The sequence below is a fragment of the Solenopsis invicta genome, chromosome 12 (genome assembly GCF_016802725.1).
Source record: "Solenopsis invicta isolate M01_SB chromosome 12, UNIL_Sinv_3.0, whole genome shotgun sequence".
Taxonomy (NCBI): domain Eukaryota; kingdom Metazoa; phylum Arthropoda; class Insecta; order Hymenoptera; family Formicidae; genus Solenopsis; species Solenopsis invicta.
The window spans coordinates 15,510,093-15,534,980 of record NC_052675.1 but is presented as its reverse complement, the minus strand read 5'-3'; the positions used below and the strand labels follow the sequence as shown (position 1 = coordinate 15,534,980).

General features: G+C 35.2%; 2 protein-coding genes across 9 annotated transcripts in view; both read left to right on the top strand.

The window, feature by feature from the left end:
- The first annotated feature begins 5,981 nt into the window (after positions 1-5,981).
- On the top strand, positions 5,982-11,833 carry LOC105201767 (thyroid adenoma-associated protein). 2 transcript variants are annotated; one of them, XM_026135943.2, is made up of 14 exons: positions 5,982-6,848; positions 6,966-7,101; positions 7,162-7,803; positions 7,878-7,984; positions 8,053-8,359; positions 8,427-8,672; positions 8,760-9,125; positions 9,206-9,484; positions 9,556-9,753; positions 9,900-10,090; positions 10,173-10,728; positions 10,856-11,006; positions 11,089-11,348; positions 11,454-11,833. In XM_026135943.2, the coding sequence occupies exons 1-14, from the start codon at positions 6,811-6,813 to the stop codon at positions 11,757-11,759; spliced, it is 3,783 nt and encodes a 1,260-aa protein (XP_025991728.1). In that variant the 5' UTR covers positions 5,982-6,810; the 3' UTR covers positions 11,760-11,833. The 2 variants fall into 2 exon arrangements, with proteins under 2 accessions (XP_025991728.1, XP_011168258.1); XM_011169956.3 differs by having other exon boundaries at positions 6,687-6,848; positions 6,961-7,101.
- Positions 11,834-13,651: 1,818 nt separating this feature from the next.
- Positions 13,652-24,888, top strand: part of LOC105201766 (uncharacterized protein CG43867) — an 81,381-nt gene continuing 70,144 nt past the window's right edge. For 3 of the 7 annotated variants that reach the window (XM_011169954.3, XM_011169950.3, XM_011169953.3), the window contains exons 1-2: positions 13,654-14,070; positions 23,297-23,739. In XM_011169954.3, the coding sequence (XP_011168256.1) occupies positions 23,559-23,739 (181 nt within the window). In that variant the 5' untranslated portion in view covers positions 13,654-14,070; positions 23,297-23,558. Of the gene's footprint in view, positions 14,071-14,114; positions 14,678-23,296; positions 23,740-24,888 lie in introns of those variants that run through there. The other 4 variants (XM_039456277.1, XM_026135934.2, XM_026135935.2 and 1 more) reach the window with 3 other exon arrangements.

Genomic DNA, 24,888 nt, shown 5'->3' with positions numbered 1-24,888 from the left:
ATAGTTATTAACCTGCTTTTTTTTTATTTTCGATTAACGGGTAGATTCAGGAAATTAAATTCTCGTATAAGGCTCGAACTGCAATTGAATCTAATCGATGTATATTTGTAGATCCAATTAAATAATCGCTTTCCCGAAGAATAAATATTTGTGATTTCCTTAAAATGTGCCCATTAACTCAACTATTTACGCGCTCGGGGGGGGGAGGTAAAGAATTACATTTGCTGGTATTGCGGTAAGAGCAACGGTAAACGAATCTCGAGCCTGGATTGTAATGGTACATAAAAAAAAAAGTCGTTGCGCTAATTTAAATGGCGATTAATTATGCAGATTAAGTGGCACTCAGGAAATCACGTGGCCGCGTTTTCGGTTGATGCGAGGAAGACACTTCGGCCGGAGAATAGTCGGAAATGTTCTGGGATTCTTCCCAGGATGACACGCAATTAAAATAACGAAACACAACAGCTCTCACGTAATTCCCAAAGATCCATCTCTTCCCGCGGTTCGTACATTAACGAAGATATTACACCGTCGCGCCGCCCGTGCTTGACCTCGTATTTAGGAACGAGCAAACAAGAAGCTAAGTATATATACGCGACAACGTGATGTAATCTCGACTTTTTCCTGAATACAACACGATATTTGAGTGTGCGTGCGATATTCTCAATTTATATTAAAATTTATCGCGTCTCTCATCTATCGCGCCAATTGAACTATCTCTTATCGAGTCTATAATTTTATGGGAGGCACGTAATGCATTTCTCACGTTCTCACGCCCTCCATTATGAAAGTCGATTTTCCACGACCCAATTTTAATGATCGCACCGCGTGAGTGATTAAAAGTGAAAACAGCATCAATATCAATAATGACAAGGACCCAGGTGTAAAATACATTTTCGTAGACTTTGTCATTTGCGCTGCACTTACACGAACGGGGAGTACTGGCGCAAAGACGCCTCAAAGATTTACGAGACGTCTTAAAAAGTAGTCACGATGCCATTTTACGGAATCTTTTAGACGTTACGCTGCTTGGGGAATACTTTTCTCTCCATTTTTGTTCTACTTTCGACATAGCGCTCCACGTGCAAATTTATCTCAAGATTCATAAAAGAGAGACGATTCCAAGATAATAATTGCAATTGCAGCGAATGACCTAATAATGCCGGCGCATCGTAAGACTGATACTCTTCGAAATTGTTTCGTAATGAGTGAGAATTGTTAAAGCGAAATATCGGAACTCTTTTAAATAACGGAAAAGTCTATCTTTTGTAATTAAGTTTGTGAAACGAGCTTTGTCACGTGATTTTAAATATGATTATTTAAAGGAACATTAAAAGAATTTTTAACGAAATGACAAGGAGAATTGTTTAACACTTTTTTTTCTATATTCTTACTGTCAAATAAAATGTAAAAGATTGCATTAAAACAAAACTATATATATATTACTTAATATTATTTAATACATTATAAAATATAAACAAAGAGAACAAAATATTATAATATTATTGTAACGCGAATAAATTTGCTGTAACACAACAATATCAATATTATATGAAAAGTATTGATAATCACTCCATTTCAAATTCAATTGTATAAAATGTATCATTTTATTACGTAATATTAAAAATATTTGAAAAAGGTTTCTATTTTTGATGGCTAATATTATAAATTAACAATTAATTTTTTTCAAACAAAACTTAAACCATTATTATTAAATAATGCATCACGAGCGTTCATACAGCGATATCAATATGATTCTCGGTAAAATAAAACCAAGAACATTTCTTTCTCGCATTTCCTTACAAATTATATTCTTCGCGAAACAATGAAAGTCCTGGTTCTATTTCTGTCTTTCGTAAAATGAATACCGATGTGCGAGTAGAGCTTTAGAAGTCAAGAGAACAAAGAGAATTTTTTCGCGAATCTAGTGTCAAATTGATGGCGAGCGTAGACACATCGTGCGACGCGAAGGCCAGCGGAAGATTGTAACTTGCAACGTACCTTCTAAATTTAGTGATAGCCATACGTCAAGGCGCGAACCGGAGATATATGTAATATATGCCGTCGAGATAAGCCTCGCCAACAGAACAAATGTAAGTGCAGATTATACCGCAGGATATCAAAGCAACTATACGGTCTGCGTATGTACACATAGTACCATCCTGCACAATGGTACGTTCACTCGAGACGCATCCTTTCACATACAGGAGACACATCGTGATGAGATACTCGTATGAAATGATTATTCGCAGTGAAAAACGTAGACTTTCTTTCCATTTTTATGCAATGGTTATCAAAATTGGACCGTGAAAATTTAAATTACAAAAGTAGATAAGAACGTGAGAGAAGAGAGGTCCATTACGCATTCATCATAAAATTAAATTCGATTAGAGATAGTTCGATATAAATACTTACTTCTTTTATACCCTTTACTAAATTGGACATAAAATTATCGGTAATGGTTAGAAAATAGATCTGTTTCTCGAGATAAAAATGTAAAAAAAAAAAGAAAAAAAAACAATGTTGACGCGATCGATTGCGAAAACAATTTAAGCACGTGAGGCGTTTACACGTAATATATAATCTACGCTTATACGTGTGTAAACCCAGACAGCAACGTATATACAAAATATGTAAAAATATGTTTTAAAAAGCATACATGTTTCTTGGATAATTTAAACCTGTGCAAACAATAATAATCTGTGAATTCTGAAAAAATTCAAATTTCGTCATTTAATAAAAATTATATTTTATTTTTAATTTTTAATATTATATTTTTATTTTATAAATACTTATTCAGACATATTAACAGCCTTATAATTTAATTACTTTATTTTTTATTATCTTATTCAATTTATATAATAATTTATATTGCTTATATTGTCTACATAAGATTTATGTAAATTTAACGTAAAAAATCTACGTAATCTTGAAGTTTATGGCATATTCATATATCAGGATTATACCATACATTTCAACATTACGTCTGTAACGATTACGTATTGTTAACGTTATGTTTATATGAATCTCTTTATATATGTATAGACAATACAAACAACCCAGTCCAAATATGTATGTATTATACTACTATGTAATAGCTGTAAGTTTCAGTATCACATTTTATGTAACGTGAAACTTATTGCAATGTCGTAGTTATAATTTCGCTTTTTTTTAAGTAAAAGTGATGGTATTTATGTTATATAACTATTTCTTTCTCTTTACATAACGTACGTCTATTATACAATTCCAATTATTAAATTCTATACGTTGAAATATTATATATCTGCTATGTAAATAATATGCATTATTTGCACATTTATATTACATAAAAGGGAATAGTAAATGATGCAAGTAACTGTGTTAAAAAAATCACAAAATATTTGTTGAGAATAAAATATTATTCCCAAATTATACAGTGGTTACAAATTGTGTTGACTAAAAATGTAAATTATTATAAGTAGTAATAATATATAATATTAAATGTATAATATGTATTAAAAAACGGAATAAGTATATTATATAATATTGAAAAATAGAAGATAATTTTTTTATTATCTTTAAATTTTTTTATGATCTTTAGATTATTGTTTATATAAATAATACGTAAAATATAGCTTACATAGTTTAAACTATATACACGTAACATAGAGTGTTTATATTTTACGCGTAAACGTTCAACCTTGATGCATCGCTTTAATAACATTCCCATTCCTCCGTCCCAAACAGTAATTACATAACATACAAATTAAACAAAATTTGAAAGTTTCAAATTGAAACATTTTAGTTAGAAATACAATTAATCGAAACGGTGCGTTAATTACGATCGCTTGAAAATTGCAATGTTTGAAAAATAGATGAAGTGCCAGCACACGAAAAAATAAAATTCAAAGATTATTTATTATTTTTCCGGTCTACGTGTTTAATAATTAAATAAATGCGCTTAAATAATATAACGCTTCGAATAATTTTCTTACACGCCGAGAGATTGATTTTCTCTCTTAGCAGTAACAGTATAATAAAAAAAAGCCTGAGAGCGGATAGGATTTAGCTTTGATTTTACTTTGGAGCGCCTTTATGTCCATATAATGTGGATATTGGACTACGTAACTGATGTCTATGAAACCCGTGGGTAATATCCACGATTTTGTGACTCTCTTCCGGGCTATGACCAAGAGCAAGGTTGTACCTTATGTTTTAAGATTGTCTATGAATTATTTTGTTGCGTATTATATATGTTATATAAATCTTTTACGCGTAGACAATGCAATGTTGATTATTATAAATTAGATAATTCAATGTGAAAAAGTAACTAAGTTATAAAATTGTTAAAATATCTATGACTTTAATATTAACAAAATAAAAATACTAAAAGTAAAAAATGAAATATAATTTTCAATATTTTTAATAAAATTGAAATCTTTTGTGATCCATTAATTATTGCTTGCATAGATGATACGTTAAACAAATTTTGTTGTATATATATATTAACGTTGATTATATATTTTGGACGTAAACAATCAAGATGCTTTGATCAGGAGTAAAATGGATTAAATTTGGATAGATTATATTTATTACATTTTCAGAATTCAGAAAGGAAATGCAATAACAGCGGCAGTAGCAGCAACAATCGGTGAGTGAATTAATTTGACAATCTGTTTACGTACAATTAATTGGCTAACTAAAATAGAATGATAAGTACCGTCATTTCTATTAGATAATTCAATCTATTTTTTTTTTTAAGTTGAGCGTCAACTTCATATCTATTAATGCAATGTCTATAAATCCCCAATGCTTGTAAATTATGTAGGTAATTTCGGTAGTCTAGAAATGTAATGGATTACATTAGTCAAAAGCGTCTAGCAGATTGATCGTTTATTTTTGTCTGTCTTATAACCACCTCACTTATTTAGTGCGGAAAAAATCACAAAATCGTGGATAGGATTACCCACAGGATTCGTAGGCATTGAATACGTTAAATGTTCACATTTTATGGACATAAAAACACTCCAAATTAAAGTCACAGCTAAGTCATGACCGGTGATTGTTCTTATACTAACGAATTAAAATTTCTAACGATTGGGTAAACAGATACTGCGTGCGTCGATCGGATGGCTCACGCCATCTCTACAACGTGGTCATACACTACGATGCCAATTGTACATTCAGGTTAGACCTCGGAAAACTTATCACCCGCGACTGTTGGCACACCTGGCGAAATGAGCGCCAAGCGAGCGTACATAAATTTCAAATTTTTCCTATCCCAACGACTTTCGCGCGATTCATTGAGTCTTGTCGAAATTTATACGAGCGCAATCGGGAAGAGGCGCAATATACAGGGAGTGGGTACCATTAATCAAGAAGAAGAAGGGAAGAGGCGCAAATACTGAAATATGAGAGAAGAGGGGGGGGGAGGGCAAATAAACGGTAGATACAAATGAATTCACTCACCGTTCGTCGCTGGTTACTCCGTCCAGCTCCGTCTCGACTGCACCTGTAGAACATTCGAGATCCTTCTCTGTCCTTCTCACGACGATGCGTCTTGATTCACACTCGACACGAACGCGCGATACTTCGCTTTCGATACTTCCAGTACTCACGTGCGTCGAAAACTCGAGATACGAAGCAACGGAGAAGATGGGAAACACGATTGAACGCGACACGACTTCGCACCATGCATTCGACACGACGAATGTCGGTGCGAAGGCCGACACTTCACTGTCGGTAGTCCTCGACACTCTCGAAACACTCGCTCGTGTCAAACACTCGTACGGGATGACGAGGATGCGAGTTGAAATGCGCCGCGACGCGCCACGACCTTCCACCGTACTCTCTAACCGACCGATTGCTACTACTGCGTAGCGGCGGCGGTAGCGGCGTAGCGACGCGCAGGCGCCAGTCACGTGAGTCATACGTCACGCCGCTACGCCGGCTACGCAGTAGCAGCAGGCGGTCGGTTAGGTAGGACGGCGGAAGATCGCGGCGCGTCGCAGCACGTGTCAATTTGCATTTTCGTCGTCCCGTACGAGTGTTTGACTCGAGCGAGTGTTTCGAGAGTGTCGTGGAGTATTGAAAGTGAGGTGAAGCGTTGAACGTTCGTGCCAACATCCGTCGTGTCGGATACGATGCATGGTGCGAAGACTGCGAAGTCGTATCGCGTTCAGTCGTGTTTCATGTCTTCTTCGTTGCCTTGTATCTCGAGATTCTCGGATTTCCGTGACGCGCGTGAGTACCGGGACTGCCGAAAACGAAGGGCCACGCGTTCGTGCCAAGTGTGAATCAAGACGAATCGTCGTGAGGATCTTTTGACTCTCGAATGTTCGAGAGCTACGACCGAGGAGTTGGACGTAGCAATCAGCGGCGAACGGTGAGTCAATTTGTACTTGTGTCTACCGTTTATTCGTCCGTACTCTTCGGTATTCGCGCCTCGTTCTCATTGCGTTCGCATAAATTAATTATCGTCGATACAGTGCGACGAATCGGTCAATCGCGCGAAAGCGGTTAGGGCAAGAATGATTTGAAGTCCGTGTACGCGCACTTGGCGCTACCTTCGCCAGGTGTACCAACAGTCGCGATTGACGTGCTTTTCGATGTCGATAAACGTGTCAAGAAGTAAATACAAGTCTCCAAACACGTGAACGGATGAATCGCACGTTGCTGTGATAGCACAGCTTTAGCAATCGATTATTATGAACGAAAATGAACTCCGTGCGCTGCTGAGCAGCTTGCGAGCATCGAAGCAAAAGGGCGAACTGGACACTGACGAGAAACTCGCGCAACAGACTGTCAAATGGCGAAATATCTTGGAGTACAATGTTTTGGAAACGTGCGCCAGACATTACAGCGAAGAGGTAACAATTTATTAACTCCTAAAAATAATCTATTTCATAAACAATATCCGTCTTAGAAACTCAAATGATATTCTAATCAGGCAATAAAAAACTGTTTTGAATGCTTGTATAGTGCAGACTGGAGATGCTGGCACTCTTGGTGGAATCGAGAAAAAGCACGTTGCGCTTTACTCGTATGGAACTTGACATGATACTATTATTTTTGAACTATAATTTATGTGAGAAAATGGAATATGTGCCCCTTGTTAAAAAGGTAATGAGAAATATTAGTCCTCATTAAAATTTCATTTAGATTAAATTTATTACTCTCTAGGCTTTGAAACGATTGAAAGATAGTCTGGCTGTTATGCAGAGACAATTGTCCCAGGAACTAAAAATGAGAAGTCACTTTACAGAACAAGGTATTGCTTCGGAAATGTATGAAAACACCTTGACTTTATCTTATCAAACATCTGAACAAATTGAACAGGATATGAAAAATTATGTCATGTTTTTTGTGAACTTGCGTCAAATTTGTGTGAGCAATTTGTACCCAGATGCAACGTATGGTCGCAGACGTTCCAGCTTGCAGATACTTTTACTGACACAAGATCTCTTACATAATGAATTCCAAGATATTAAATGGGAGAAGGAGCAAGCTGAGACAATATTCCAATGTTTACTGCTAGATACATATGAGCCGAATAAGGAAATGGCATATCAGATAATAAAGCCAATGAGTCCAGCATTATTACTCCTAGATTTAGAATCCCAGATTCGATTAATTATTGAAGTTGCTCTTAAATTGGGTAACAGTATACGACCTATAGATAGCTCTACAGCTGCTTACATGTTAAAAATATCCAAGTTATCCCCTGTTATAAAAAATGTACTTGATGATTATTGCAGTATGAATGAGGACATTACTGAAGCAATAACACTGCAATTGGTATTGCTATTGTACAGAAAATTACAAGTATGTATAAAACATGGTATTTATTTTAACGTCGTCAAAAGTGCAATATACTATATTATTTTTATTCTTTTTAGGAAGCATTATCCTTAGCAAAAAAGAACGTAGGAATGGCAATTGTTAAAAATTCTTTATATGGATATTTATTCTGCATGAGAAGCTTGCTTTCAGACTGTGACTTGAGGTAATGAAGTATTAAATTAAAGAAATATGAGCTTTATAAATTAAAAAAGAAAATCATTTTTCCTTTAGAGACACAGGAGCAAGCAAATTATGGCAGAGTACAATAGCTAATATTGTATTATTGTGCTTTGAATTGAATCATGCTGTTTCTGTGGTGGTAAATAATTCCTCCCCAGAAGGACATTTGCCAATGGACTTGAAGACGCTAAATTTAGACGATGCATCATTTCCTGAGAAGGATATTATAACGCCACAAATGGTGCTACTTTGTTCTTGGCGTACTGTTAAAGAAGTTAGTCAATTATTTGGTCTATTCGCTTCCAAGGCATCAATACAAACTGATGAATCTCTAGAGGGACTATTAACAGAGGAACAAGTGAGATTTACACAAATATGCACGCTTTTACATTTTAACGTTAAATTAAGGAATAATATGTTAACAGATTGAGCACATAATGAAACATTTAGTCTCATTATTGTGCGAGACGAAACACAGAGGCGCGTTTGAACAAGCGTATGTTGGTTTTCATCAATTATGCACACGATTATGGCGATTAACAAACACGACTTTAAATGCGCTCCCTATGCATTGGTTGCACGATATCTTGGTTGGCATTACAGGTTTAATGCCAGGATATACGAAATTATGTGCGACAAGAAGAAGTGCGGGTGTTCCGTTTATGATACAGGTAAGAGCAAAATAAAATCTTGTAAAAAAAAAGATTTAAAGATCGAGATTAAGGATATAACACTACGATGAATTTATTCCAAAACAGGCAGTGTTATCATCGGAACCAAAAATTCATACTAATTCAGAAAGCTCGGCGTTTCACTCAGTTATGAAAATTTTATTACAATTCTCGCAGCTTGAGAGTACAATTAATTTATGGCAGAAAGTAAAGAGCATAATGTACCAAAATACAATATTTGCCAAGTATGAGCATTTAGCCGAACCACTAATAGAAAATAGAAACGAGTATCATTATAGGGAAATTAAACTTGACATGACCGAGATAAAAACTCATTCCATGAATATTCTCAGAGCTTTGTTCAGACATTCTCAACTCGGAGACATGGTTAAGAATTATATTGCGGATGGTTTAATGGTTGCCTTTAGAAATTATGAAAGTGGAACATGGGCAGTAAGTGGTATTATACTATAATTTTCATGAAGTCTATTATTTCAAATTATGCAGAGAATAATTTCCCAATCAAACTGTAGGAACGTAATGCCGCCACGTTATTGTTTAGCGCACTTATAATTCGAATTTTTGGTGTTCAAAGAACCAAGGATCACATTAACTTGACGACGGATAACAAAATGACAGGGAGAATATTTTTCGAAAGATATCCCAGTCTGCTGTCCTTTATTTTGAATGAATTGCAAACATTTGTATTGACCAACGGTGCCATAATAAAATCCAACGTGCATGCAATTTTATTGCTGTTATCACGATTGTATATTAATTATCATTTTGATGGTACTGACATTGCTTGGAAGGTGCTTATAAACAATCAAATTTTTTCACTGTCGGTTAGAGATGAAAGATATGATGGCAGGTGTGTTTCCAGATAAATGAATTTGTTAGTTTGGTATCACAATGTGCTAAAAGCCCTGTACATAAAACGCGTGAACTTGCAGCTAGAGCACTGGTGCCATTACTAACGGAGAATACAGCCTATAATGTTGTGAAAAAGTTATTTCTCGTTTTATGTATGGCACGAGATACCCGGATCTCGACAAACCTCACGCATGGCTATTTGCTACAGGCAAGCATAAAACTTGACAATAATAGAGAATAATTTTAAAAGTAAAATTCAAAATAATTAAGATAAAAGTATCAAAATATTTCAAATTAGAAGAAATATTAAAATCATACGATTGTAATATTAATTCTTAATTAATTAAATTATAGGTATTAGAAATCTTGACGAGATTGCCATCCGTCCATGTACAGCTATTAAAATCTGACGTCACAAATTTTTTACGCGCTACGAATTGGATACTGAAAGAATTGGAGAAAAATGCCAATGGATTCAGTTGCTTTCCTATTGCTAGTATATACATTGACATTCTTCGTAAATTACATAACTTAGACAAAAATATGTAAGAAAGATAATTTCACAGATGCTATGGTATTCGAAGCAGACATTGTACACTTGTACTAACACATTATTCATGCTTTTAGGATTGAATGTTGTAATATGAAAGATATATTGCATATGCTGCAGCAGCACTTAGTCGAGAAAGATTTATTAAGAGAAGGACCAGGTGAACAAATGTACAAAGTGTCTGTAATCAAATTCATACTTTGCGTGGAGAGATATTCAAATTTCTTACAAACGGTGCACGATGAGAACAGTAATGCGTTCAAGATTTATTCGCGACTTTTGATTGTACCAGAAGCAGAAGTACAGTATATTGCTTGGACTACCGTTTCCGAAGTACTAAAAAAGGAATCTTATCAGCAAAGAAAATTATTGAGTACTTACATTATTCGTGCAGCTGCCGATTTTGCCAAAGATTTATATAAATATAATCCTAAATTGCAAGATGCGATCTTCGATTTTTTATATAACAGCCTGATGGACAAAAACGAATGTTGTTTCATTGACAAACGTGAAATTTGTAACTTGGTTTTCAGAGAAATACATCTATGTGACGTAAACAATATCTATTCTCAACGTGTTAATTATTTGAGATTGCTAGGGAAATGCATGACGACATTGACTCACGAATTAAAGGTTTGCTCGTTATTTTACTCATTTTTAAGATTTACTTTTTCCGAATTTCTGTTTTTTATTTTCATCTTTATTATATTTGATATATCTTTTGTAATGTTTTTCGACATATTTTTGTATCTATTTTAAGGATGAAGAACTTAGGATGAAATACATAGAAGACGTCTATAGAAAAGTCTGTGACAATAATTGGATTGGTTCATTATGCAAAGATTTCAGATTATCAGTTTTTGATATATTGCACGAACTTTTTGAGAAAAACATCAATATCGGACATTGCCGTATGTGTGATTTGAAAATTTCAACGAAATTAGACTTACGTAATATTGTAATATAAAAATTGTTTTTTTTTTTTTTTTTTAGATTTCGTATTGGATTGGTGGACGATGTTGTTACAATTATTAATCGACGATAGCGCGAATGTTCGGCGTGATGCGTCCAAGCTGATTTGCAAACTCAAACGGTGTAACGAATTAGAATGTCTCGAGAAAACATTATCGGAATTCTTCCAGATCTTCAGCGAAATGATCGCTGATAATTACCCTGGAATAGCACTTTGTGTCCTTTTCTGCTGGAGCGTCGCGTTGCTGGGAGATACAGATTATGAAATGGACGAAACTGATGTAAGCGAAAATATCCGAGATATAACAAAAAAATTCCAAATATATATACCCAGTACTATTTTTTATGCTTATGAGAAAAATTATAATTGGAATGTTTATTATTAGGTGTTCAACAAATGTAGAAATTACGATGTCTTCGAACCCGTGAAGATATCAAAATTGTGCTTCGATTTAATACAATCGATAAGACAACGCTATTCTATTGATAGTGCGTTACCACCTGATGCTGTGAGATGGATAAATTATCGTTTAGGTACCGATTTTCCTTTATTATCGTCTTTTAAAGAAATCGTACATAATTATAGGAACAATCTTCCAATACTTGAAAAAAAATTGGAAGAAATTTTGGATCCTACATATAGGGACAAATTATTACAAGTTCTAGCATATGAAAAATATATGTCGTTATAGTGTCAGATGATAATCTGTCACATAATCGTATTTAATTTTACATATTACAAATAAATATATACATTTGATGAAAATTGTGAATTTCTCACTATATCTGGAATAGTCAGTCACAAAGCGATGATATTTAGAGCTAAAATTTTTTTAAAGCTAAATTTTAAAAATATTTTGTAGAAAACTAATAACAATTAAACTAACAATTTAAATAATAACAATTAAACAATTTTACTAATTAAATAACAAACTGCATCAAGTTTGAATTTTATTTCTATCTCGAGTTTTAATATTTTAATTTTCTCTTTGAATATTACAATAAAAATTACATTAAACGAGTTACTGCAATTAACGCTACTTCAGGCATTTTTAATAGTTACTATATTTACTAAATTATTTTGTTTTTTTTTCTGTCACGTTAAATATTCATTACGTGTGTTATTGATTTATTACTTTTTATAATAATTATTTTAATTTAAAAAAAGCATTTTATTTTTTATCTTTACGGTAGTAATAATTTTCATTTTTGCATATTTTTCTCCATATTTAATTTCTTTAACTTTTCCTACATAGATTAAATTTATAATATATTCATTTTGTGCAAAGTGCACTTAAAAGGGACCCACGTAATTATGATCGTGAAATGTGCCATTAACTTGCACTTTAAACGTTTCGATATTTCGAGAATATCGTTCGTCGATATTGCGATTCTCGAAGTATCGCTTTCTAGATCAGTAATCAGTTGCATCAGTCATGGAACGATTCGCGGTGGATCACGGAATCATATTCGACGTGTTCTATATTTTTCGGGATTATTACTGTGCAATGGCGAATCTCGCACACGACGAATTACCAAACATATTTCGTAAAGTATACGTAACGACGAGAATAACCGCGTCTATTATTATTATTGCCAAACCCTGGCGGAAAAAATTCTACACAAATTTCCAGAAAAGCCACAAAAAAAATGGTAAAATTGAAACACTCACTAATAATTAAATTTTAATAATTTTGTAGAACTTTCCGTTAGAAATGTCGCGATATCCGCAATCTACTTTTATGTGTCGAATCTGAAATCCTCTCCGCATCACACGACAAAGTTGCATCCTCTCCAAAACACGATGCAATTAATTTGCAAACATTAGATACAAACACATCATTATTTAATAGTTAGTTATTATTTTTTTATACATTCTTATTTCTTAACATCTTCCAGCAAACAAAAATGAATTGAAATATATAGAAATAAATTTGTTTTCGTATTCACGCTTCAGATTTTTCAAATCTATTTTGTGAATCCAAAAATAATAGAAATACATCAAAATTCACAACATGATGAGTAGCTTACTTCGTATTTTAATTCATTTATCCAAATATAGGAGGGACATGAATTTATTTGAATTTAAAATGATGAATGGCGCATTTCGTATTTCAATCCATTTAGGTTCATTTAAATCCATGGTCCGGGGTTCTAAAGCAGGATTCTAACTCTGATAAATGGAAATAAATTACAATTTTCATTTAAATTAAATTTATTTTTGTTTGCCGGAATCTGAATGAAATATTTTCGAAAATTTCGAATATCTCGCCGTGTTGGTAATTTCGTATTTCTTTTAATATACAATTTCCTTGTATGAATATCTTTCTATTTCCAAGTCTGAAACTATTTTCTCTTTTTTGTCATTTTTATCTTCATTCAACATTTTTCCGACAGTACGGAGTAATTCATCTCGCGCACCGTCTCGCGCTCGAATAATGCATCATGATTACTCCAACAATTAATATGCAACGCGTTTGAAAAGGAGCTTTCCGCGGCCGGCGGTTGGCGTCGCCACCTGCCCAGCAGTGGCAACGGCGGTGGCGCGGTGACGGCAGTGGCCGAGCCGGGCCGAGCACGGCCGAACGGGGCCGACTCGCACGCGTATTTTGCGACGCGACGTGCGACCTGTGCGCGAGACCCGTCGTACTCCCGTGTTTTCCCCGTTCTTCGCGCCTCCGCGTCGTGACCGTCCGCGTTTCGCACGCACCAATGCCCGCCGTACGCGTCCGGCCGGTGACGGCGCGTCCGCGCGCCTCCCGCCGATTGTGAAGGCCCCGAAAAACCGCGGTGTGCACCCTCCCGCGCGCGCGTTCCACGCACGCACGCACGCACGCACGACGCACATACGGGTGGTGGTGTGGTGGTTGTGGTGGTGGTGGTGGTGTGTGCGACCGCTCGTGCAACCGCTGGTGAGCACGACAGGAGAGGAGGCATGGAGTGTGTTCAGTGCGCCCGTTTCAAATCGTCACGGGCCGTTACCTCAGCCCCGTACGCAGCAAGGTGAGTTGCGTCTCGTCGCGCTTTACATTCGTGGAACCGGGGGAGGGCGGGAAAAGAAGAGAGGGCGAAACGGATAAAGGGTCCTTCCTCTGCGAATCGCCGGGACGATCGCGCGAGAATCGTCAGGACACGAGAAAGAGACAGATCTACCTCGCTCTGCTCCATTCTTCTCCTCCCTCTCTTCCTCCCCCTTCTCCTCCTCGCCCCCTCACTCTCACTCCGCTCCGGTACCTGACCTACTTGCGCGCGAGCTGTCATCCTACGGTCGGTACTATTCTCCCCGGCTGGCTGGTCGTCGGCCCTTCGGACTCGCCTCGCACTCCTCTCCGCGCGCGGAGAGGCTGCCTGCCTCGCGCGAATCTTCTTCGCGGAGGAAGAACCGACACAGGCCGGGCCGAAGAGTCGTGAGTAAAGGGTGGACGAAGAGTGGGGAATCACCGTGGTGAGCGCGTAAAAGCGGAGGCACGACGACGACGATGATGACGGTGACAACGACGGCGACGACGACGGCGACGACGTGGACGAAGGGAGGCAAAGGAGAAGAGAGGAAACAAGTTTGAAAACTGGCATCGCCGGTCGATCGTCGTCGCACCAGGTGATTCCCGAGGTGCGTTATTTTTCCCCTCCAACGGCGGAATGCTAAACAGTCATCGAGCTCGATCGACTAACGGCGTCTTCCCGAACGCTCTTTCCTCACCTCATCTCGCTCTCGTTCTTCCTTCCCCTCTCGCTATTCTCTTCCCTCTTCTTCTTCTCTCTCTCTCTCTCTCTCTTTCTCGTTTCTTTCCCCCCCCCCCCCCTCTCTCTCTTCTTTCTCGTGTCTTCTCTCCCTCAAGGGAGAAAGGTCATCGGTCTCGAATTCATCTTTTGTCCGCGCCTCTCGCACAGAGTACGGCGTTTTCTCTTTCGTCTTTCGTCCCTCTTTCTCTCTCCCTCTCCCTCCTTTCTCTCTTTCTCCATGTCTCTCACGATGAACACTTCTCGGGTTTCCTTTAACGAACGTCCGCGCGAGAAATTTACGAGCGGTTCGCGGAATCGAACGCGTCGCGCGGCGCCGTCGCGCGTCGTATCGACGTCACACAGCCCGGTGTCGCGACACCGATTTTCGTGCATAAATATCGCAGACTCGGCATGAATCAGCGGCGGACCTTTTGCAACAGCTGGCCTCGGATAACACGAGGAACGACAGCGTGGACGTTCGCGATAAGAATTGCCGTGACGGGCACTCGCAATTGTTTGATGGCGAACACGCGTGTGGCAAACCGTCCGTGGCGTTCACTATTTTCGAAATGCAATATCGCGGAAATCGTTTGTCGCTGAGCAAATGCTTTGGAGAATGCCCGAGGAAAAAGTAGAAAGGAGAAAACGTTATTACATTACTGATAAACTGTTACAATTGACAGCGTCACAATTAAACAGGGTTGTTAACATTCAGAGAAAAGAAAAGAAAAAAATTCATTAATCTAAAATTAAATTGTAAATTAATTTAAAATTTTTTAATTTTATTTTTTTTTAATTATCAAATATTTTTTAAATTATTTAAGGAAACATTGTAAATATTTTTTTATTTTTAAATTTTGCAATGAATGATTTGCAGAAAGCCTTTGACGGACACAGTTAAATAGAAAAACTATGTTATCTTGACTTGCAAAGTCAAGGTTCAGTTTTATATGTGTTAACGAAGTTTCACAAATCATTCACATGATCATGAAAAAATTATATAAGATATTTACATGTTTCAATAGGGTTGTTAGCGATCAGAGAAAACGGTAAAAAATCAAGGAATTAAATAATTTATTAATCTAATATAAAATTCAATTTTTCTGTGAACTAGTATTAAATTTTTTAATTTTATTTTTTTTTAATTATCAAGTATTTTTAAAATTATTTAAGGAAACTTTATAAATATTTTTTTAGAATTTTTAAATTTTGCTTTGAATTTCCAGAAGGCCACTAGATACAATTAAAAAAGAACACTACAATATCTTTTGCAAAGTTAAAGTTTAATTTTGTTTTGCATACAAATTTGTTGAAAATTGTGCAATGGCAAAATAAAAAAATTTTAATTAAAGCGGTAATAACAAGACATAGTCTTTTAATGAAATAACAAACGCATTCTTTGCTTGATCAATTCATATAAAATTCTTTGTTTTGATTAATCAGTCAAATGTTTTGAAGCATTTGTCAAGATATTTCAGAAATAAATGAAAATATAAATGCTCCTCTCAAAAGTGCATTGAAACTTTTAAATGCTTTAAAAATGTGTCAAAAGTATGATCAATATTTTATTTTATATTATTTTTTATACTTTAACAATTTTGTAATTGTAATTTAAAAATTTTAATATTTTTTCTTTGTTTTTATTAAGTTTTCCTTTTTGGCTTCGGTCGCGAAAATTTTCCATAAAGTGACCAGAAAACTGGAAAAAATAAGGGAATGTTTTTTTTTTTTTTGCTAACAAGCCTGTTAAAGCCAAATTTCAAGTGTTTACAAAAATACCAAATTATTTTCGCCAATAGATTTTATTGTGTGCTTACCCGTTGAATTTCGCAGATCATTTTTATTCTTTCACATATTAATATCCGTAGAATTTATATCACACCAATTGTTTTTACAATATTATTCTATTATAAGCTGTGAATTTTTTCATTTGGCTATACAGATTTGCAACTTGAAAAATCTCAGAACTGGAGCATATTTTTTATAAAAAGAACCGTGTCACCAGGACGATTTGTAATACACTAAAATAGCATCTGTGTCAAAGGTATTTTACTTTATAAAAGCGTCCCATAAAGCTGAAACTTGGCGACGCCGGCGTCTCACGCGCAACGGTCCAATAAATCAACGTACCTCGCAAACGAATATTCGCGAACGTATTCTAGCAGTATATGCAGGTATTGATTTTGCACGAGAAAAAAAAAGGGACACTACACACGTAAATTGACGCTATCGATATCGAAGTCCAGAGGTCCTATAATATCGTCTCGTCGGCGAGCGCGAGCGTGGTCGAAATGAAATTTGTCGCGAGGTATAAGCCGGAACCGATGGCACGCTGTCTCGTTCACGAGAACCCCCGTCTCTTGTACATACACATTACGTTTCACGTGCCGGCGGCCTATTTGTTTTGCCGCGCCTGTAACGCGGTAGCCCGCGCCCCGCGGCAACGTCATTTCGACAATAACGTCGCGCGATCACGCGACCGAAGCCGCGACAGAAGAACGCGTAATTTATGCAAAACGCGAGCCACGCTGGCCGGTTTGGCCGGCCCACGGCTACCGCTTGCTTCGTGACCGCCGCTAGTTACGCAATGACAAAACAGGGTTCTAACAACGGCGATTGACTGCCGTTACAGTTATATGTGTGTACGTACCCGCGAAAAATATTTCCGAACGCGCTCGCCCTCCGTTCCGTTTCTGTAATCACTGTTATCGTGTACACAATGTAATTATTATGCTAACAAAAAATATTTTATTAATTCGTAAATAAGTGTCTGCTTGAACGACAGTTTATTTCAAATGCAATCAAAGATTAACAATGACGATCCACTTTTCACATGGAAAAAGGAGAGAAATTTATTAATTATTGAATAGCCATTTGGATAATTACGCACGTTTTAAACTTTACCTTCTTTAGTGTAACGAATATTCTATTATAAGCAGTAATCTTAAAGTCATAACTCATAACTTGAATAATTATAGTCGTTAACAACAAAATTTATCTTGAAAAGTACAGATTTAAATTCCACAAAAACAGTTTAAAATTAATAAATATAAATAATGAAATTTAAAATAGAATGAAGTAATCGTTTTAAAAAAAAAATTTTTTTTCTTTGATCCATTCTTTGTTACATAGCGAAAAATCGATCAAGAAGCTTTCTTTGTTCTGTTGTTTTATCTTATAAAAATTATAATTATTATAAAATGAGTTGCAACTTTAAAATTATTGTTAATAAAATATTTGTCATACTGAAGAAGAGCTAATAAAGTCCGAAATGTATGTAATTAATCATAATTATTTAATTAATAATTAATAAATTTCTTTTTTTTTTAATCTGAAAAGTGGCTCATCATTGAATCGTTATTGTTAATCTTGGCATTTGTATATTATGAGCTTTATTTTGTTAATTGTTTCATACACAGAGAAAAAAAATGCTGTTGAATCAACAACATCAGTTTACTTGGAAATATCTTGTTAATCCAGTAACAATATTAATGAAACAAAAAGATTAAAAGTAAAGACAATAACACTTAATTAAATGAATAAAATTTAATTGAATTAACTACGTATATTGATGACATCCTATATGATTTGATGTTTAATTGAATCAGACTACATTATAATTCATGTTACAGCATTTTATTCGGTGTATGTAATTAGATTGAGTATTTCCTATGTGTCTTATTAAATTATAAAGAGGGTTGATTAACTGATGGTTTGTGTATTTCTTCGCTTCTCTCGCAGCGGCCGTCATTCATCGTGTGTGTGAAGCTGGCGTATCATTTCGTGGAAACTCACGAAATGTTGAGAGTTCTGGCTTTATTTACAATAGTTCTATAGTTCCTGATAGATAAAACAAATAGTTCTGGCTTTTAAAACGAAAAAAACGTATAGGACAAAGTGAGACGCCAGGTTCACGCAGCGTCTCAGTTTGTCCTGCGTCATTTTCCAGACCCAATTCTTGTAGAATTTTAAAAGATCTATAGTTCTAGATGAGTTCTAGAAAGAGTTCTAGCGTTTAACATAGTTTATTTAATAAAAAAAAAAAAATTATTATAAAATATTTATTTTATAATATTATATAATAGAGTTCCGGGTACACAAAAATATTTCTCCTCCAGTTCTGAACGTATCTAAACGCCTTCCGAAGAGTGCCGGTCGATTCCGTTATTTAATATTTAATAAAAAATTATTAACTCCCGCCAAACACGTATGTTTGTCCTATATGTTTTTTTCGCTTTAAAGACCAGAACTATTTGTTTTATCTATCAGGAACTATAGAACTATTGTAAATAAAGCCAGAACTCTCAACATTTCGTGAGTTTCCACGAAATGATACGCCAGCTTCACACACACTCATCTCTTGTTGTTTTTTGGTCCTTTTAAAAATGTACATTGTGTACATGTTACGGATTCCAGAAAAGGATTGTATGTTTTAAATATACGATGTATTTTGTATATTTCAAACATACGTTTTCATGTACCATCCGTTCGTAAACAGAAAATCCTTTAGAATTTAATGCACCCATCGCATTTTTTTCGGCTTTTCTGTAGTGTTTCTTCGTAAAAGAATTGCATTGCGCATAATAATGTTTTTTGCCTCTTCAGCGAAAATAGATGATTTGTTTACGTTATTCAAAATGTTAATCAAGAACTATTTCAGGATGGTGCTATACAATGTGTATAAAAATAGAAGTTAACGACTATTTAAAGACTAAAGGCTTCTTAGGTTTATTCTTTTTTTTTCTTTTTAATTAACAACAAAAAAGTTTGATTGCGAATGTTTGAATTTTGGCTCGAAAACCGACTACAAAAGAAAAATAACGAAAAATTTGGTTTACAATGGCTTTTGCAGCGAAAGTGATCATATTTTGTTTTAAATAAATTTCTTTTAAACGAGCAAACCGTAGATGTAAATGAATTTTTGAACGAATATTTATTAGTTTTATGAATACATATAAAAAAAATTTGATTTAAGTCGTAATACTGTTTTTTCATCAAATTTGCAAATAAATATTACAAAACGCGATTTCACACAAGAATCAAGAGTAAATAAAAAATTAAAAAATTTTTAAACCAATGAGAGAATTGTGCTTGAATTTCACACAAATACTCAAACGTAGTACTAAAATATTCTATGAAATATTTTTTTTCTTTTTAGTAATGTTTCGAGATATAACACATACATCCTTAAAAGGTACGTTTGTAGTATCGAACATTATTTTTAATAAATTTAGATTGGGGGATTTATGTATCTCAATATCTTTCGCATTCGGATTTTTTTTTATTTTGCACTTTTCTCCCGTCTTACAACTTGATATTCCGTGCAAGCCCTCGGATTTTTGAATACCGCGATACTTTTACGATCCGTACCGTCGATGAAAGTCTTCCTCGTAGTCTCCGACGAGGCTTTACTTAGAGAGTGAGTATGCGAGCGAGCCCTCGGTGATATAAAGGCTGCCTCCTTGTAAGAGCCTCCGAGATTGCGGAGGGCTTCCGTCGCGCCTCGTATAACGCGGAAATCGTTCGAAAGTTAATTTGAAATTTATTCATGGACACCGCGGGGAACCGGAGGTCGAGCATCGCCTGCATACGGGGTTGTGTCGAGACTTGACATCCTACGAATTCTTTGACCGATCTGAGTTTTTTTCGGCATAACGGCCGAATATAAATTTTGCTTATCACAAATAAATCTTCAACGTTCATCTTTGTGGCTTAAACTTCAAAATATAAATCTTAAACAAAGATGCGAAGATTGATTTTAAATTGAAGATAAAGTTTTATTGTATCCTTGAATATTAAAAGTTGTTTTTGTTCATTAAAAATCTTCCGAAATAACTTTTTGGTCTTCCGGTGAACCCGCGTATTTCTGTCACTGAGAAGACCAGTAATAATCAAGCAAGAATTATTTCTGTCTCACGAACTTTAGCATTCAAACATTAATACTTAATTCGAAGGGAAAACTGGGCGATGTCTGGCTTGAATACGAATTATCGATTTCGTACATCATAACAGTAATTCTCGTACATACCAAGAGTAGAGATAAATGGGGAAGGGTAATTTCGCCAATCATAAAGCACGTTCTTTGCGCGAGTACAAAAACATGTAAGAAATAGATTAAGGAATGCGGTATCGAAAAGCTACGAAAAGCGTTTGATCAATGACCGAAACAGAAATTTAATTTGCAATTTTTAAAAAATTAATTTATAATTTGCAAATTTTAAATATAATTTATTAAAATTTTTTAATTATTTTTGTAAATATTTTAAAGTCAGAAATATTTAATATTTAAATGTTTTTATATTTAAAAAATTGGCTTCAAATTGATAAAAAGATAAAGTTCTTAGTCACTCTCTTTTATTTACTGTGTGTGCGGTTTTAGTCACAGGAAAATCATTACTTCTCATTAAATTTTTAATAAATCTTTTGAAAAATTTTAATCTGTATCGCGTAGATATTAAATAGAAAATGGAGATGTTCCGTTCTGTGAAAAATATGAATATAAATGACGCAAAGAAGAGATCGTCCGGTGAATTAACGGCAAGTTTGCGAGAAGAGATTGGGTGACCTCACGACCGTTTAAAGCTAATTCACAGCGTGTCACATATATGTCACATGTCACGACTCGCGAGTCATGACTTGTGTTACATAGTGAGCAGCATATCGTAATTCCCAGAAAAGAAGTTAACATTTGTCATTAATTCTCTCGCGCACAACGAATTATACTATAATAATTTTTCAACCACTCAAAAAAATGACTTTACAGCCTTTTGGCTGCAAAAAATTAACGAATTAACGAAATAAACGGTTAGCAAATATTGTAATATCGATGTTTGATACTTAATCAATCTAAATAACAAAGACAGAATTTTTATCTGAATTGTTAAAATGTTGCTGTTATAAATTCTATATATGACAAACAATATTTTGACAGATAGAAAAAAAGCGACAAATTTTTATTCTGACGTTTAATCTACACCAACAAAACATTTTATTGAGTAACAGTGAAAACAATTTTAAACCTTTTTCTTGGTAATTAGGATAAAAGCCATTTACAAACAGAATGATCAAAGTATTTAATAAACTTCCCGTTTTAGCACTTTGTGTACAATTGAAAGTAAGAGTTTCTCTTAATTTTTTGAAATACATTTAAAGATTCATGATCTTGAAACGTAGCTGTGCTTATGAGATTTATATTTTTTAACGCTCGCAGTCGTTTCTCTTTCCGTTTTCTTTTTTATTTGCGTTTTATTTCAGTTCCCTTTGTGCTCGTCATCTACTTCCTGAGGCAGGTCGCAAAGGCTGGAATTTTTCACGAGCCGACCCGTCGTCCGTGTAGTAATTGCAGAACGAGACGGGTTGCGCTCATCCACTCCCTCCATCCGGTTTTTCATTTGGCTCCTTTTAACGTCGACCTTAAAATAAACTTTGCAGCCCTGTGTGCCATCTTTCCGCGTCGCACTTTTCTTGTCTCTGTCGCCGAAACGTCGGAAGCGCTCAGCGACAGACAAGACTTTGACGCCGTATCTTGCCGATAAAATAATGGCGATAACGAAGCTGCAGGAAAACTGAACAAATATTTTTGCAGTTCTTCCCTCGTTAATCATGCCAATTAAGATTTTAATTAAACTATTAAATTACATTAATGTGTAATATGAGAAGTTTATTATGTAAACAACGCCGTTACTTATCGTTCCTTGTTTTATAATTATTTGGTAATAGCATTATAATTTTTCATAATAGTAATGGTAAAGCCAGGGTTGGAATAGTCACTTTTGACAATCGACGCGTAAAAAAAATAACTCGTTAATTCACTCAGAGAAAAGTTATGTTTAAATTGATGAAATCGTTTCTTTAACTTGGTATTTTACGTTAAAGTGAAAATGCCTTTGAAGAAAATAACAATTTGATTTCAAGAAATGAACTATTAGTTTTTTTGTAGTATATAGATTATTTATTCAAATTATTTGTTTAATTAAAAGAAATTTTTTTTAATTCGAAGAAAGTATTGACAAAAATGTAAGAAATAATTTAGTTGCTCTGATTTTAAAAATATATTTTTTTCATTTAAAAAGATTTGCGTTGCATAACCAAACTATTTTTTTAATTCTAATAAAAGGAACAAAAAATTTCTAATCAGCAAAGTTACTTATAAGTAACGCATCAACGATTTACTTGTCAAAAAAGTGACAATTATAATTATGAAAAATTGTAACATCACTACTAAATTATTATAAAAATAAAAATAACGGTGACTCGTTACTTGTAACGCATCACTTCCCATCTCTGGATGTTACATTTATAAATGTCTATAGATGCGATTAGAAAAATAAGTACGTCAGACAGTTGACAAGACAGAGGCCACGACATCTTCAACGGCATTTTCCATAAAAAATTGATAGTCTCGTCGTTTGAAACCAGTATCAGCGATAACGTTGTCGTCCCTCTCTACTTTATCACTCGCAAGAGGTCCTATAATATTTCTCCAAAAAGAAATCTTTTTTTTTAGGTCGCAGCGCAAGCCCGAGACCAATGCCGCGATCGACGATGACCGTACGAGCGTGTGAGATAACGAAATGGCGAGGATGAGCAGCCTTTGCTCCCCGAGCGTCGGTATCGAGTCGATCCCTCGCAGAAAGAACGCGGTAATCCGAGGAAGGAAGAAACATAAGCGCAGGCTACCAGATGCACTGAGGATCTTCCGGCAGGAAGCAGAAGTCGGCGGGCAGGAAGAGGCGTCACTGTAAGGTCGTGACGAATCACGAAGGACGATGGACGAGATACGTGGCTCGTCGTCGGCTCGCCGTCTCTCGCAGATTCTCGATCCGATCACGCGGCTCGCCAGCGACTTCAGCTCCAACTCGGCGCCGTGCAGCCCGCGGCTGGGTGCGCGCGTGCAAGATGCCAGCGGTGGATCTGCCGCCGTCGGTCAGTCGGGCCAAATCGCTACAGGTTGGCAAAAGAAATGTTTTTTTTACATTCGGTTTTTCCATTTGTTTTGGACTACATTTACTTTACAGAAACAATTGTTGCGTTCAGTAAAAAAAGCAGTTTTGCAACTTTTAAGATAGTTATATTGATGGATGAATTGTAAGATTCTTTAATACGATTCGTTTTTGCCCTTTGCATCTGCCAGATTGGTGGCAATGTGGCAGAAGGAGTTGCGAGTTTGCTCTCCGTACCAAAGACCCAGGTTTAAATCCACTCAAAACAGTATAACTACAAATCAATTTTTAATCGATTTTAGAAGCGATTACCACTTTTCAAGGACAAAAATAAACCACCGAGAGTAACTCTGCCCAAAACAATTTTTTCTAATATAGGTCATTTGGAGCCGATGTTAAAACTGTAGATTTCATATGTCTACGCGATATATGCAGAAGAGATCGCCTACGCGCTGACAAACGTATGGCAAGCGAAGAAGACCTGTCAAATCAGAATAAATATTAAAGAATTTTTTTACAACAGTTGCAAAGTTATTTTTTCTGTTGAACGTCAATTTAAAAAAAAATTTTATTAAATACAATTTTTTTTGTTTTATTGCATTAAATCGCATTGTTTGGCAGAAAAAACGCGATGGCTTAAAAAAATTATTTTTCAATAAAATAATATTTTCTTTAATTACGTAAAATATTGTTCAATGGAATAAAACATTTCTGTGCATAAAAATGACATAAAATATGTTTAATTGATATAAAAGTTGCTCTTTACAATTAATTTATCGCTTGGAATAACCATTTTGTCTCGCTTTTTGATGTGCAATAAACTTTAGCACTTTAATTTAGCTATTAGCAACGAATTTCTTTATTGAAATAACACTATATTTTCACTCGAACAATAAAATTGTTTGAAGAGTGTTAAGATATTTAGGACCGTGATTTTTTTGTTGCTTACAATAGTATAACAAAATTGTTCCAGTGAAAAAGTAATTTAATTTTATGACACACAAAAAATAGATGAGTTAGTTGCAGCACCAAAAATGTGTGTATGATATAGCTAAACTTTAGCTATATATAACTAAAATTTTGCCATATAAGTATAGATTTTTGCGACTGCAACTAATTTTTTTTTCCGTACAAGTATTTACTTTAAGATATAGTT

Bases quoted from the DNA above. Each gene is read 5' to 3' on its own strand.
- LOC105201767 (XM_011169956.3), top strand. From the start codon at position 6,687: ATGAACGAAAATGAACTCCGTGCGCTGCTGAGCAGCTTGCGAGCATCG. The intron at 8,673-8,759 runs GTAAGAGCAAAA...ATTCCAAAACAG, and splicing joins GTGTTCCGTTTATGATACAG to GCAGTGTTATCATCGGAACC. The intron at 10,729-10,855 runs GTTTGCTCGTTA...ATCTATTTTAAG, and splicing joins CATTGACTCACGAATTAAAG to GATGAAGAACTTAGGATGAA.